General features: G+C 43.1%; 1 protein-coding gene and 1 pseudogene across 1 annotated transcript in view; one reads left to right on the top strand and one right to left on the bottom strand.

The window, feature by feature from the left end:
* CNTNAP2 (contactin associated protein 2) overlaps positions 1 to 16,774 on the top strand; it is a 1,889,175-nt gene that overhangs the window by 1,719,679 nt on the left and 152,722 nt on the right. The window contains exon 19 of the mRNA XM_090049982.1: positions 12,111 to 12,356. Coding sequence (XP_089906108.1) covers positions 12,111 to 12,356 — 246 coding nt within the window. The remainder of the gene's footprint in view (positions 1 to 12,110; positions 12,357 to 16,774) is intronic.
* On the bottom strand, positions 10,551 to 10,680 carry LOC149864463 (U2 spliceosomal RNA; annotated as a pseudogene).

The following is a 16,774-nucleotide window of genomic DNA, read 5'->3' as shown; positions in this document are numbered from 1 at the left end:
CCGGCAACTTGGCACGGTAGGGGCACCAGGGGAGATCATGGCCGCTCCTGGGTCCCCGCCCTGTGACAACTTCCAATTACAAAATTCCCTTTTCCCCTTAGGTAATCTGTTCCAGTACTTACAACAATTATAATGTTATGTGTAACAGGGGACCTTCCCAGGACCAATTTGATTTTTGGCCCACCCACCTGTCTCTGGGCTGACCATCCTCCTCTCTCACCTGCTATGCCTTAATGATATACGATTACAATGTTAATTAGGCAGGAGTCTGCCCATTTTGAACCCCAGTGTTTAGGGGGATCTCTGAAGCTCTGTTCTACCCCTACACTGTGGCCCAAGCCTTTCGATGGCATCTCAGGCAGCTAAACTCAGCCGTGCCCTTTGCCCATTAGCTCTGGTCCCCTCCCTGGGACCTTCAGCTCCCCCTTAGGCCCTGGCCCGATCTCAGGCCAGTTGGGATCCCAAGCTTCTTTACTCTGTAGGCATCCCTTGTGGTGGGCCCCTGACCCTTTCTACCTCTGTCTGGGTCCTGGCCCCAGCATGGACCAGTCAGGTACCTCAGGTCAAGTCTAAGCTGCTTGCCTGCTTATACCCTCACAACTCCTCTAGAACAACTGAGCCTCAGGCCTCTCCAAGCCCTTCCAGGTCTGGGCATTCCCAAACTAGGACTGTGCGGGAGCTGGAGGTTATTAGGCGCCCCAAACTTGGGTTTCACTAGGGAGGCTCCACCAGGCCTTCCTTCCCTGGCAAGGCACAGTTTTAGGTCATGCCCAGGACCTGGAGCCTTCTCCATTGCCATAGCCCCAGCCCATAGACCACCAAGGTGTTCCTGGCCTCAGCTCTGCCGGCTGATGTCTCTCTCATGACCGGACAGCAACAAACGCTGCTTCCCCTATATAGCCTGTGTCTCCAAATGGCCCTCACAATCAAGCACCTGGCTGCTGTCAGCTCCAGCTCTTAAAGTGGCAGGCACCAACAGTGCCCTGCCACGCTATGTTACCCCCATTTTGGGAATTGAAGCCAGAAGAAGGCTGTGCCAGTCACATAGGAAGTCTGTGGTACAGCTGGGACTCCCCAGGTTTCAGTTTATTCCCTTAACCACAAAGCCATCCTTTTCAGGTTTTCTAAAACATGATCAACAAAAGTAGGCTTCATATTCATGCATGTAGATCACAATGCATTTGCAACTATTACTCTCACCTTGGGCACTTTACTTAAAATTGTATTTGGTGAAAACATAGTTTTAAATAGTAAAAAACATTCTAGTTATTCTCTTTTATAAGGGACCTAATGACCGGGTAGATATAACCATCATTGTCATCAGCTATATGCATCCTGGCTTTGGTCTTTCTATCATAACTATATAAGAACATTTCTTGGATTAGGATTTAGGAACAAAACATGATAATATAAACTCTATGGTGAAAAGTTCTAAACATGTAGACCAGTCTACAGAATTGAAGATTTGGATGAACAGAAATAATGCATCTGTATTCAGTAAACTAGTGTATTCCTGAAATGATATGAATATCCTGTAGGAAAGTTTCATTCTGGTGCATATCTCTGTCCTGAGTGTGCCTTCATATTGAATATACAGTTTATGCCATAGTGCTTTGAAAACTGCATTTCACATAACACCACAAGAATTTCTTAATTGAAAAAGAATATTTTAGTTTGCTTTTTAATCCAAAAAAATACGTTCTTCCACCCCTCTCATTCCTCAAAGCTATATCAGACATATTATAACTAAACTAGTGGGGTAAGGCTTTCCACAACCATTGATCCACAATATATTACTAATAAAGAGCAAAGATTTATTTGTCTGTATATAAAAAAAAAAACTAATAAAAAAGGGTAATAATTCCAAAAATCCTGACAGTTTTAGCTCAAAAAATGTAATAAACTTTCAACTTCTCTGTCATACTATTATAATAGGGTTGTTCTGGTGTCAATTCTCATTGAATTAAAATGTTTTACTAGAGATGAGTGGAGCTACCTCAGCAACAGTGGTGCCTAATGTAAAGGAGCATCTACAAGAAGTGGCTCAGAGATTCAAACTTCAGGTTCTTGTGTGCCATGTCAATTTATCCATGGTATTGTGTAGCACTGCTGTAGTAGCAGAGGCACTTCACAGATTTTTAATGTGTATCTGGGTATGGACACATGCATGGGCAAATTCAAGTTTTTGTAAAGGGGGAATATGGAAGCAGTCACCTCCACTGAAGGCGTAGCTACACGCCCCGCTTCCAGTTTCCCCTCCCCCAGCAGGTGGGCATACCCCATGAAAGGAGCAGCAGTGGAGGACTTTGTCACTCAATCAAGTAAGAACCTTCCCTCCCCCTCTCAGTCTCCCCTCCCTTCTCTTCTGTACTCAGGAACACCCCCTCTCCCCTCTTTTCTTCCTCTGCCTTCCACTGCTGCTACTGTTTCCAGCTTCACCGGGGCAGGGAGGAGGAAAAGCTCCATAGGGAGAAGCTCCTGTTTCTCTCCAGCCAGGTTATGCAGGGAACTGGAATTGGCTTAGGACAGTGACAGTGGGCAGATTCCCTTTCCCTATGCCTGCTCCCAGGCTGTCAAGGAACACCCAAGGGAATGAAAAGGGAGGAGGAACCAACCCACCAGTTGCTGCTGTCTCTGGCTGACCCAGCTCACCACAAAGCCCAACTGAAGTGGAGAAGGGGAGGCTGTGGAGCCCCGCTGCCATTGGGTCATCAGGACAGAAGCAGGCAGGAGAGAGGGGGGAATGTGAGGGGATGAGACATGCCACAAAGGAAAAAGGAAGGAGAAGTAGTTTTACTTTCTTTAGGGACTTAAAAAAGAAGAGTTCCTAACTGCTGCTCCCACGGCATCAGCAAAGAGGGGAGAAGGAGATGCATCCATGCTGCTGTATGCCCCCGGATCTGCCCCTGGACACACACACATTTGGAAATGTTTCAGAAAGGAAACGTTTCAAAAGGGCATCAGTTGTTGCATTCTAATTGTTATATGCAGACAAATTGGGAATAATACAAATGTAGCAAAAACACTCCAACTTTAGCATCATTTCATCTAGTGTTAAGGTTGGAGTGGTTTTGCTACATTTGTATTGTTCCTGGCCTGTGTACTGGTACTAATTAGAAAGTGTCCTCTACTGCCACCACACATCCCTTTCTACCACCCTAGATTCACTACTGGTAACAGCTGCTGCCCTTTTGAAGCATCTCCCTTTATAAATATACATGTTTCCATACCCTTTGTGCTCCTAGCATCCACGTGAAGTAGGCAGGTATTCAAACCAAGTGAAACAAAATAACCTGATCCAGGTCACAATGGAAACCTGTGGTAGAGCAAGGAACTGAAGCCAAGCCTCCCAGCTCCCAAGATAGCATCAGAACCCCTGGGGCATTCTCTGAGAGCAACATCAAGTATTTCCCAAAATGCTCCTTCAAACTGGAAAAATTCTCTGATGTCTAGTATGGGGTCCCCTTTGCATAAACCTACTAGTACATGAAAAAAAATTGTTTAGAAGCATTTCTTCTCTTGCACAAGGCATGCCACTCTCCTCCTTACCTATTTTTTCACAATTACAAGAGAATAGATTCTGAACCCCAGCTGAACTTTGCCTAGAAATAATAAAAAACTTCAGGGAACATGGCTGTAGCTACCTGATTCTGGCCATCCTGTTCCCCACATTTGTAGCATCTGGCAAAGTATGCCACTTATGCAAGCTTAGGCTTTTCCAAACCAGTTAGTCACATAGGTGTGTGGCAATGTGGGGTTCCTTGACTAACCACAGTGCTAGTTTACCCACCTGCCTCTGGGCACACTGCCCACCTGTCTCATCTGCCATGCCTTGATGAAACATAATTGAGATGTTAACTGGGTGGGAAGCTGCCCATTCTAGCGCCGATGCCAGGGGGCGCTATCTGTGGCTCCATTCCTCTCCTACACTGCAGCCCAAGTCTCACAGATGTCATCTCAGGCAGTCAACTCAATTGTCTCCTTCACCCATTAGCTGTGGTCCCTCCCTTTGGACCTTCAGGTTCCCTTTAAGACCTGGGCCCATCTCAGGCCAGTCGGGACCCCAAACTTCTTTGCTGTAAGTGGGCATCCCTTGCGGTTGGCTCCTGGCCCTTCTGACCCCTATCTGGGTCCTGACCCCAGCATTGACCAGTCAGGTCCCTCCATTCAGATCTCAGCCTCCTGCCTGCACTCATGGATTGGGATCCCCCATTCCCAGCTCAGGTGCTTCATGAAGCGTGCCTAGCCCCACAAGGTCACTCACCCCAGCAGGCTCAGGCATCCCATGGAGCTTACCTGGCCTTCCTTGGATTAGATGGCTCAAATCACCCACCCAAACATGAGGGCTGGGGTTTAAGGCACCCCTACATGCCTTTCACCAGGGTGGTAACTGGCCTGGCATTTCCTGAGGGCTCCTGCCAGGCCACCCACCCACAGCAGGGTGCAGTTTTAGGTCATACCCAGGAGCAGGAGCCTCCAAATCATCCCCTTAAGCTCCCGCCCTTACCACCAGGATGTTGCATTCAGCTTTGCAACCAGGCAGTATTTCTGCCTGTCCTGCCAGCAACCAACTCCTCTGTTTATATAGGCAGCCTGAGATCTAAAATGACACCTGCAGTCAAGCTCCTGCTGGCTGCTTGGCTCAGCCCTTAAAGTGGCAGGCACCAACAGTGCCCTGCCACAAGGTGCCATCCTGCCCTGCCTTCTGCTGTTTTCCACATAAAGTAGTGTTGCTGAGCAGCTATGACTTATGCCACTGCTCATGAATGACTGGGGCCTCCCGAGACTAGGGGCGGCACCATAGTGGCGAGCGGGGATTGCCCACAGATGCTGGCATTAGTGTTGGCAGCAGGGGCAGCGGGGTGGCAAGCAGCCACTGCCCACAGAAGCTAGTGTCGGCTTTGACAGTGGGAGGTCTTGGCGGGGGGGGGGGGGCACATGCCCCCTCTGCACCCCTACACATTGCCTATGTCACTGCTGAAATTCTACAGGGAGGTTACACTAATGCAGGATCAGGTGAAATGAAGATTTACCCTGCTCTGCTCGAGCCTTCCTTCCAAATATAATGAAGTAGAATAAACACTGCTATTTGTTTAAGTACATTTGTGTAAACTGTGATTATAATGAGCCTCTGTTTATAATGAAGCTGTTCTATAAAATTAAATGATGACACTGTCCACTGTCTACAGTGAGAGTTCTCTCAGGTTAGGTGGGCTTTTGATCAAAGCCTTATGACAGCCATCCTTGGATATTATTTTCCATATATTCCAATTCTTATGGTTATTTTTCAAGGAAGCTTTCTTTACCTCAAGCACTGATATATTTATGCCTAGGAGATAGGTAAAGGGCTTGTATTCTATTAACAAGAACAAATAATTGCTGTAATTGTACATTTGACACAACCATCAAAAGCTCAAACAAGCATCCAAAAATGTGCAGAGATGGCAACCAAAGCATAAGCCTAGTAATGTCTGAGAAAAGCTTTAAATCTCCATTTCTTCTGTTCACAACCTAAACACAGTGAGGCTGAGCACAGGATGAACCTAGTATAAACTTAAGAGGAGCAGTAAAATGAAAATCATTACAGTCTTTCAAAGTCTCAGTGCAAAGTCTCCCTCAGATCGAGAACAATGAGTGTCTTCCCCTTTTAATACCCTCTGGCCAGGAAGTTTCTCAACAGTAAGTCTGTGTTTGTGACCACAGTCTGGAAACTGGTGCAATTTCTAATGCTCTGTAGCATGTCTTGTAGCCGCAAGCAAAGTTAGCCTCCCATAGATAATATGTACTCCGTATTTATGGATAGGGGGCATGGAGCTAAGACACATAAAAAGGAAATGACAGACAGGGAGAGAAAGTTTGTTGGGCTGCTTTATCTGCCCTAACCACCTCTGTGCCTTCCTCAAGGCCCCAAGTCCCTCTGGTGAATGTCCTTGGTCAAAAATTATTACAATCAGAACCTAATAAAAAAAAAATCCATGGTGCTGGCAGTATGAATAGTATTTTAATTAGCCATCTCTATTTCTGGTTAAGAAAAATACCAGAGCCTTAGGACTGGGTGTATAAATCCAGATTTCTGAAATAAAAGCAGCCTTTTTCCTGGAATTTTCTTGTCTCCCTCAGCAGACTGGGTTACATAATCATTGGAGGGGATTTTTTCTTGTTTGTTGTTATGCTTGTTGTGTTTTGCAGGGGGAGCCACTGAAATACAAATTTCTTTGAAAATACTGAGGCTTAAGCTGTGGTTGAGGGCAGCATTTGGCCTGCAGATTTTTAATTACCGGTGATGATACAGAAAAAGGAAAGAGACATTGGGGGAGTTCCAATGAAAGTCAGGAGGAGAAGAGAATCAGGTCCCTTATCTGTCCTTTCCTAACTCTGTAATGGGCCAAGAACGCTCATCACAAAATGAGATTTCCAGTAACCAGTTTCCATCTGCTCAAGGTGAAAATAACACAGGTATCAGGTTTTATCCAATTTAGATATGTCTGGTCCTTGTTGGAACATGGCATTGCAAAAATGAAACTAGTGATGTGGGAGTAGGGGCATAAGGAACCAAGGGAATAATTTTGGACATCAAACTACATTTATCAGTTTTAGATCTGTTTGTTTTGGATTGAGGTTCACATCTGTATTTCCTTCATCCCCTTGTAAACGTAAGAAGAAAATATACAGGAAAAGTGTACAGCTCATATCAGGAATACTCTTCTTGCTTGATAAAATTGTTTCTGCTGCCTTCACAAATCCCATCTTGTGCTTCTCCAGACAGCTAGTCCAAACTCCTTTTATTTACATTTTGCGAAGACTGTCAATAGAGCATGACTGCACTTCATGTTGGTTTAGATATATGTACTGCTATTCAAAGAAAACTGATCTGTTCCTGCCACATTTCTTTCCCTGCAGCTTTTGTCTTGAAAGGGCAGTAACAGCAGCTTTTTTATTTCTGATTCCTTAGGGTATTGTTACATGGTACTTTTGGGTGGTTCCTGGATCTCTTAACCCCTGGACCGTCCATACATTAACACCTCAAAGTGGTTTTAAATTCTTGTTATGGGGCACAAAGTTATGCCACTCCAGGGCAGAATTATCTCTGATCCACACAACCCAGCTCCTGTTCCATTAAAATGTGGCCGTTCCCCACAGATTTGCCACTGACCCTCCAGTATCCCAGGTTCTTAGCACATCCCTGCCCATAGAGCTGGAATAGAAGCTTGTCCTGGCTGACCAGCCCTCTAGGAGTAGCTCACATCTCTAGCTCCTAGTTCTCTGCCTATGCACCAGGCATCTAGTGGCGAGTCACAGCTGTGCCTTGGGGGACAGTCAGAGAAGGTTTCTAGACTAAAGGGGTGACTGCTTCAAACTCCGGGCTATCAGTAATACTGCTCAACATTTGTGTAGCTTACAACATAAGGTGTAACAAGGCCCTTAGTTTTTTTCTTTTTTAGGTGTCTCATCTAAAGCATTCCAAAAGAAGGTAACTGTAGGTGCATGGAAATCTCTGCATTCTAGCAACAAGGCACATACTTCATTTGAATCTTGAATCTTGTCACCATTCTTCCAGAGGAAGAAAGAATATTATTTTTCCCTTTTAGGCTCTGGTTCAGGAAGACGTCCTTGTAGGAGACTATCCATTCAGTCGGTTAGTCAGTCTTAAATGCTTGCTTAAATGCTTTTCTTAATTTAGATGCTGCCTATTACAAAGCTTCAAGGAGATTGGAATTTGGTGACCTCCAAGTAGGTAATTTCTTTCTTGATCACCCACTGGAATTTTAAAGCCATCTTATAGATAAGTACAGTTTAGAAAAAAGAATATGCTGCATCAGAAATTGTAGATAAGAGTGTATTATGGAATCATCATATAGTTAATAACATTTAAATAAGATCATTTTGAGGCAAGTCCTGCAGATGTAAGCTATCGTTTAATGTAGAAAGCATTCTCACTATTTTCAATGTTACTATTCATTGTAGGAAGCATTTTGCGTGGTGGTAAGTGTTTGCAAGATAGGGTCCTTAATTATTAATCCAAGAGTACTGAAATTGGGTCTAGTGAAGAATAAAGCTGTTAAACTGAATTGCATTTCCCATAACTATTTGGAAATGATTTAAGGTTTCTCCTATGAGATAACAGCTATAAATCTATCACAGTGGCTCTCAATTATTTATAAGTCTGTGAGACCACAGCTTGAGTGTTTTTTTTATGTGGTTACACAGTGACACTTCCAAATATGACATTTCATGTCTAGGAAAATTGTTATAAGGGAACAGAAAACCATAAAGTTTTCTAGCACTAGATTTAGCAAAATATTGAAAGGGGGCATCAAAAAAAAATTTGCTAATGTTATCCTTCTTACTGTTTCTTCAACTAACCTTCCTTAGATGAAACGTGAGGGCTTCTGTCCTCCAGTACAGGACTTTCATTATTATATATCTAATTAAATCATCATTTAGCTGCACATCAGTTAGGATGTACATATTCACTCATAATTCTGTAAAATAAATCAAAATACTCCGGAATGTGGAGGAACTATATAAAATGAAAGTTCCCTGTACATATGACAAAATATTGACATTTATGCAGTTAGACAGTAATCAGTCCTACTTTATAAGCAGAGTTACTAATGAAAGATGGGCAAATGATAATTAGTGTTTAATAAATGGCTAGTCAATTATTATAGTTGGCTGTAGAGTCCAGCTTCAAAACATTTCTGTAACATATAAGAACTTTTAATCATTTCTTAAACCCTTAAAAATTAGTTATTTGTCATTAATATAAAGCATTGCCTATATTAGTATTAATTAAAATTCATAAACCATTTCTTACTGTATAGCGAATCTTACACATGAAAAGTTTTTTAAGAAACCATCCCAAATTATTACCATATATATACTTTATATAGTTATGATGCTTTGCCTTTGGTAGGTAGTTGTTCTTTGTCAATCCCGCAAGCAATGGCTGAAGTCAAGTTTCACTGTATATTAAAGTAACGTTCCTCTTAGCTTATATGTTTAATGTACGAAATAGATGGGACTATATTTTTAGAGCTTGTGGAGAATTTTCTTCAAAATGTTGTTTTAATAGAAAATACAAGGAAATATCTTTTTGCCAGTGATGTTTTTATTTTCCATAAGGAATACTGAAAAAAGCTGTTCCATTTCAGGTTGGTTTGACATTAATCTCTTTATCTGCCTGGGGTGTCATGGTGTCCCCATGGGGGCTGTAGTTCCTCTGCCCCATGGCTTCTTTCTCTTCTAAGAACCAGGATCCATGACCAGTTTATATCTTCTAGGATACCCTGTAGTCTTAGCATTGCAGAAACTCAGCCAAAGGGAAATACTATAGTGAGAGATAAATATAACTAGGAAGCCCTCTCCTGGAAAAGAATGAAACACCTGAACTATGTCTTTCATAAGACATGACAACAGCTTGAGTGTACATCAGGCTGTTCTGAAATGAGACCTGTTCTGAGATTTTTCTGAACCAAATGATGTAATTCCATTAAAGGTTTTGCTATTTTGACTGTTCTTCCCAAATGTTGAAAAATCTGAATTTCATGCATCATCTTTAATTATTACCATAAAGCCATATTTTGATGTCTATAATCATATATAACAGCAACTTCTCAATGAAATTGCTCATGAAGTGAGAAACCTCTTTTCAGAGAATAGTGTCAGATCCATTATATGAATTTCTGCATTTAACCGATCAATACATTTGGGGTACAGAAGGAATTTTACCCATGATCATATAGGTACAGAATGTGGGGATTTTTGCCTTCCTGTAGTGGGGGTGTATAGCCCTCTTCCTGGGATCTTTAAAGTGTATTTTAACAACCTCTGCAGTGAGCAGGACATTGACCACCATTAACCCCCTACTTCACCTGTGAAGGTTAGAGTCCTATGCTTTGTAGCTGTGGGACAGGATTAATTATGTCATTTTAGCAGTAAGTTAGACAAGGATTTGTATGGGATGCTTTGGAAAGGGATGATCCAGCCTCTTGCAAGAGGTTGGACTAGATGATCTCTAGAGGTCACTTCCAGGTCTAGTTTTCTATGATTCTATAAAAAACAGTTTTCCAGGAACTGATGTGATTCTTGGAAATACTGTCTTTCCTTAGGGGCAAATATTTGAGGATGGTTATTGGGAATGTAATAGATACAAGAAAGTCACAGTGTTATTTCTAGTTTAACGAGTTATTTCATTGTTAACATAAAGTCAGTGGATTTATATTTTTCACTTAAATGTTTAGAGAAGAAGAAGGGCTCAAGCTTCCTCTTCTGTTCTTTCTTTGTTCTATATTTCTTTCAGGTAGGCAGCTCAAATCGGTTCAGCAGTTTTTATGCCTGATCTATCTTTATCTACTCTTTTTGTTTGGACAGTTAAATGTTAAATTGCTCTCTTGTATTTTTAAAATTGTAGTTTTTAAATTTGCAGTGCTACCGTGTTTCCCCGAAAATAAGACACTGTCTTATATTTATTTTTCCTCAAGAAGACACACTATGGCTTATTTTCGGGGGATGTCTTATTTTTAAAACAGCATTTTTTTTTTTTTCTGTTTTTTTGCACCGGTCCTGGAAGCACTGCAATACCAGGTCAATGCATGGAGTGGATGGAGCACGCTCCGGTTCCACCACCCAATACCAAAACTATGTATGATGTTAATCCAAAGCCGCAGCCACAGCTTTATTCTTCCCCCTGAGGACACACAATACCTAAAGCAGAACTTCCTGCTCCTCACTTCACTGAGGAGACTTTTACTTTCACATTCTATTTCTCCCTCTCCGGTCACCTCCGAGATAGCAGCTGTCACAATGGGGCAAATGAGAAGGGCTGCCCGTCTTATTTACTGCTTCGCACCGGTACGCTTAGCCACGCCTATCACTATGTCTTATTTTCGGGGTATGGCTTATATTGCGCAAATACGCAGAAATCCTGCTACGGCTTATTTTATGGGTATGTCTTATTTTCGGGGAAACACGGTACTAGTTAAAATAGGCCAGAGACAACATTTTCTTCTGAAAATGAACTTTCACAAAGGCCTGCCTCTAAAATTAATTGATATAGTAATCTTTGATCTTTTAGATTTTATTGATGTATGTGTCACTTATCAAATACGATAGGTCATGGGACTAAATTCTGGCTTTCAGAACCAAAGCCTGACTGAGAAGTGTGTGAAAGTATAGTGCCCAAGGGAAGAGGTATTTTGCTCTCAAAGGGCACAAGCATGTGTCCAAGGCACAAACAAGAGGAAAACATGTAGAAAAAAGTACTGTGCACACTTCAGCTAATGTTGAATCTCTGGATTTTAACAGATCCTAACTGTATGCCCATCCAACCAACTCATATCTATTTGGAATACTGATCACCTGTGGCAATGTTCAGCTCCACAAACATTCCCATTATGCCTGCCTGCACTCAGTTGCACAAGTAAAAGAGTTTCCTTCCATCCCCCTCCACCGTGCTTCCCTCACACAATGTTTCACAGTAGTTAATAATGGTAAAGCCCCATTACCTGTTCAAATGTAGAATTGATCCAGAAGTAAATAGTCTTCCAGGGTTCAATGCAAATCCATTTTAATACTGAAGTGCTTGAGATTCTTTGATCTCCTTATTTCACAGAACCACAAAATTTTCCAACTCTCCATTCAAATTTTGTTCTGGCTGCTTATTCTTTCCCTTATTTGCATGTAGCATTTATTTAATGGCTTGACCTTTTGTCTGCCCTTTCTAAACATTATAAATCATAAGGATTTCATGGGCACAAATGGAAAGATAGTCTTCTGCTCACAGATCATAATCTGAGGCATGGGACAATAGGGTCAATGCCTAGTTCTGCTACTGGTGTTCTGTGTGTGATCTTGAATGAATAACTTTGCCTGTCTGTACATTCACTTACCCATCTTTAAAATGCAGAAGTCTTCTCCAAGAAAAAAATGTTAGTGCTTGCAAAGTGTATTGTTGGAGGTGAGTAAATAACTTGACAGGTATATAAATAGGTACTGATTCAACTTGATAATAATTCTATTAATATTCCTATTTATTGGTGCTGTTTTTCAAGGCTTATCTCAGACAATTGCTTGTCTTTTTCCCTTCTCTCTATCATTTTTTTTTCAAGATGTTGGAGCATTTTTTGAAGAGGGGATGTGGCTCAGGTACAGTTTTCCATCCCCAGGGACCACTGCAAAAGACTTAGCCAGTCGAACTCTATTGAGCTCTACAGACACTGAGGCTACTGTGCCAGACATCAATTTGAAAGCAGAGGAGCTAAGTTTCAGCTTCAGTACCACAAAATCCCCCTGTGTCCTCCTGTACATCAGTTCTTACAGCCTGGACTACATGGCAGTGCTTGTCAAGCCATCTGGTAAGTAGTTGTTCTGGTTTTTCACCATTGAAGGGAGAAATATATACAATATAGTACGTGATCAGCAAAGCCATAAGCTAATAAGAATATCCCTTCATCCCTACAATTGCAAAGTATGTACAAGGCCCAGTTCTTTACACCAGCAAAACTTGGTGTAGCAAAATAGAAAGTCCAGCCCATAGACTAGATTGATAAGAAAAACCAAAGCAAATTTGAACTACAGAGGTGATATCCCAAGATAAGGAAGAGGTCTTTAAAGTCGTGACGTTAGATCAAAATGTGTTATGCACAACATGTTTTTCTCTCCCCTTCACTTTTCATCATCAATTTCCCTAACAGGTCTGGTCCAACTCCCACTGCACTTAATGAAAATAAAATTTGAACCAATAGCCACAAATAGAAATACCTAAAAATACTACATTATAGAAACATAATTAAAGAGAGGCTTGTGGTTACAGCATTGATGTAGAAGCCAGAGTTTTTGGATTCTGTACCTGGCTCTGTCTCTGATTTGGTTAGTGACTTTGGGCAGGTCCCTAAATTTCATGTGCATCATGTTCCTTACAAGAAGCATGATGATAACATCCATCTCATAGAGGCAATTTGTGGTGGTTAATTGCTTATATGTTTATAGCTTTCTGATGCTCTCTGCTGTTGTTTACTTCTCTTCCCTTTAAACAAAAATTAGTTTGTTATATATTGCAGATGAATGCAGTGAAAGATGAAGCTGTGAGCCTGCGAGCACTTGGCACATGAGTTTGCTCCTGTTGCAGATTTCAGCCTTGGGGACATACATATTATTGTATTTCCTTCTTTACAGATTAACTAATCAGTACTTATTAATACTTTCAAACAAAAGATTAAATTTAAATACAGGATTAGAACAATATCGTCAAGATTTTCAAGATAGGTTTTCTTAAAGTCAGGCTCCTAAACTAACTGTTAGGGTGAAGATGCTCTTTCCACCTAGACCATACTAAGGGTATTTAAACCATGAGCATCTGTATGCTGAAACTCATTAACTCATGTTAAGAGCCTTCAAAGTGTCTCAGAATTAACTCTGAGCCATAATACCCAGCTCAATTTAAGACTAACTTCAGTCTGGTCCATAGAGATGAAACAAATGTTTAGCTGTCCACCAGCATCCTAGAATTCACCACTCCTAGCCCCTCCCCCTCCCCCAAACAGAGCAAAGATAGAGTCCAGGTGTAGTGGCTCCTAGCCATGCCCCTGCTTGCCGACCCTCGAGGTTAGGGACAGAAGTTACACATAAACTGGTTTAAGTGATCAGAAACTGGTTTAAACCTATAACAGAATTGAAATTCAATGTACATGAACCAGTTTCAAAATGGCTGAAGCTGGTTTAAAATAAACTTGGTTGAATGTAGTATCAGATTTAACTGATGCATGTCAAACCAGTTTATGAAACTTCTGGCCCAGGCCCCTTCCTGGTTCAAGTTAAATCAGAATCCCTCAGCATCCCAGCATTTGGAGCCCTGGGCTGTGCTGTGCTGTCTGCTCTTGAGAGCATGGCTGGTCCCACCCCTCTGCTCCTTAGCTGAAGCAGTGAGGACTGGCTCACTGCCCTGCCCCAGGCAAACCCCTGCTGGGGTCTGGGGCCATGGAGGCAGGGGTTAAACTTCTCTGCCCCCAAGTACAGAGCTTCCCTGCCCTGCTTACTTAGTGCTATCTGTGACTGTGGACTACAAATCCCAGAGGCACCTGGAAACAGGAACAGGGAGTGATGAGCAACCCTGCAGAGTCCTGCCATTGTGAGTCTGGACTGCAAATCACAGGGACCTCAGGGGCAGCAAGAAGAGGAAGCAAACAAACAGCCCATGCTGGCTACATGCGAGACAGCTGTGGTCTAGGGCCCCCCGGCTTCTGGCTTGCATGTGGCTGCATTTTCTGAAACAGAAGTGAATGTCTACTCACTTGCTTATTGGTTCAATCTTTGCAGCTTAGACTAACCCACAAAGACTGAATTAATTCAGCCTTGGGCTTTTTCACTGTCTGTACTCAGCCCTAGTAGCACATATGAGCTATTGAGGCAAGAAAGAGTATTAACCCTTGTAACCCTAGGCATGACATTACACGCGCCCTCACCTGAATAGTGGGATCCTGGGGTACCCGGTAGCCAGTAGCCCTGCCTAGCCCCCCAGGAAGCTGCTGCAGTGCCCCTGAGCAGAGAGCCACCCCTTACACCCTCGCAGCAATTCTCAAAATATTTACAAGATTTAATTATTTGCAACATACTGAATAACTATTAAATAAAAACATTGATAAACCCACTAATAAACCCTCAAGAACTTATTTACACAGTCTCTCACTTGCACACGGTGTACTGGGGATCCCATGTGCACTGCCCCTGGCAGGGCGTCTCAGGGAGCGGAACTGTCTGTGTCCCTGTCTGTGTCCACGTGTTCTGTGGACGCTCCCTAGTGCTGGTGTCCATCTCCATGCTCCTGGGGTCTCCGGGCAGCAAGGATCTCTGGGCATCAGGCGGTGGCTTCTCCTCTGCAGTCCCTGCAAGACAGCCTTCCCCTGCTTTTGACCCCCTTCCCCAGCTCAGCAGGGAGCAGTGTCTGAGCTGCACGCTGTAGCAACTCTCCTGTCCCGCACAGCCTCACAGCCCAGCAAACACAATCCCACCCTGGGCTTTGCCTGCCCCTGGAGCCCCTCACCCATCAAGGAAAACAAGGCAGACTCCCGTAGTTCCCCCTCCTCCCCCGGCTCTGCTATCCTCACCCAGCCGGTCACCAGGCTGCAGGCAGGTCTTTTCTGGCTTGGAGTCACCACACGATCAACCCCTCTCTGATCCTGCCTCCACAGGCTCCTGGGCTGGAGGGAGGAACTGGATACTGTATCTCATCCTGTGGCAGCCTTTTCTGCTGCTCCGCAAGGCACTCCTAGGGGGTCTCTGAGGGACCACTGGGTTGAGACTCTGTCTCCAGCCTGTCCCTTAGCCCCAGCACTGGAATTTCTCTCTCTTGTTCTCTCTCCATGGGAAACCTACTCCCCCCTTTTATCCAAGCCTCTCAGCCAATCCCAGCCCAGAGCCCTTCCCTGGCTTTTGCTAACAGCTCTATTTCAAAACTTTGCTGGGGTTACGTCACCCCTCCCACTTCCAACAGGGCTGCCTCCAAAACAGCTTCACTTGCCCTCAGAGCCTACAGAGTCCCTGCTGGGACAAACTCTGTCTGTCTGCTGGGCAGCCCTTCCCATTCTTTCAGCTGGGACCATTTTTTAAATGCTGCTACACCCTTAATGTGTGACTGCTCACAGCATGTTTTAACTTTAACACTGCTTAACAATTTGCAGATTTAGCATGGTCTAAGCATAATGTGTAACTTCACCATTAGGCACCTAAATATGTTGCCTAATTGTCCAGATTGTTAAGCTTCTAGCATCATCAGCTGGAAGCATTTTTAATGGAAGTGGCTGTTTGCTTAGCACTTCTGAAAATCAGTTCATCTATGTTCATGCTTAAAATACCAATTTAGTAGGAGACCTGATCAGAAAAACTGGAGTTCTGGAATCTTTTTTGTTGAAATATATTGTTGGTGTCACTGGCATAACCCTAGGTAACTCGAAGCCCCTCTGCTCTAGGCCCAGGCGAGCCAGAGCCCCCTCCCCCCCCCGAACCTTTGTAACCCTTTCTTTGAACTTTTGTAACCTCCTGTAATACTGGAAAACAGGATGAGTAGCAAGCAAGCTGAAACTCCCTAAAAACTGTTATCTGTGGAATGCAAGGGCACCGCTCAGAGAGAGAAGGGAGGAGGGAAAGGGGGGGCAGCTAGTGGCCAGGATACAAATATACACTGTTGCAGGGCTAGGGGTGTGGGATTTGAGACCATGCAGTCTCCCTGCGCCTTTTACTTGAGCTCAAATAAACTCTGTCTACTTCTCCCCCCAGTGTGTTTATTGGCGCGACACACACTGGGCAACGAACCCAATTGTTGCCTCCCTCGGGCACCTTGTGCCAGCAACAATATCAAACCCCCAAAAATGTTAACAACTAATTAGGATCGTAAGAAAATCTCTAGTGTTTACATATAATATCAACACTAATCTGTTGTAATTCAGGTTTTATTGCAAAAGTATCATTCTTTTATTCATAGAAACCTTATTCCCCATGCCATATAAACCTTATTCCCTATGCTGTTCTTTAACCTGAATGAATTTTATTGAGGCATAACGTTCCAGGAATAACTCTGACTTGTTTGGTTGGGTTTTCTTAGTTGAATTGTTTACAACTGCTCGGGGGGGGGGGGGTCAAGTTTTGTTTTGGTTTTTTTGGATGCTGGTTTGTGTTATACTTTGTAAACTGGCACTTGCATTTTGTAAATGATTCACAGGCCTGTAACTTTAAATTCTCCAGCACTGGAATTTCTTCTTTAAATTCTCCTGCAGCAGAG

The sequence above is a fragment of the Crocodylus siamensis genome, chromosome 5 (assembly GCF_052110815.1).
Source record: "Crocodylus siamensis isolate JL-2025a chromosome 5, ASM5211081v1, whole genome shotgun sequence".
NCBI lineage: Eukaryota > Metazoa > Chordata > Crocodylia > Crocodylidae > Crocodylus > Crocodylus siamensis.
The sequence above is the reverse complement of the archived record's forward strand: the minus strand, read 5'-3'. Positions and strand labels throughout refer to the sequence as shown.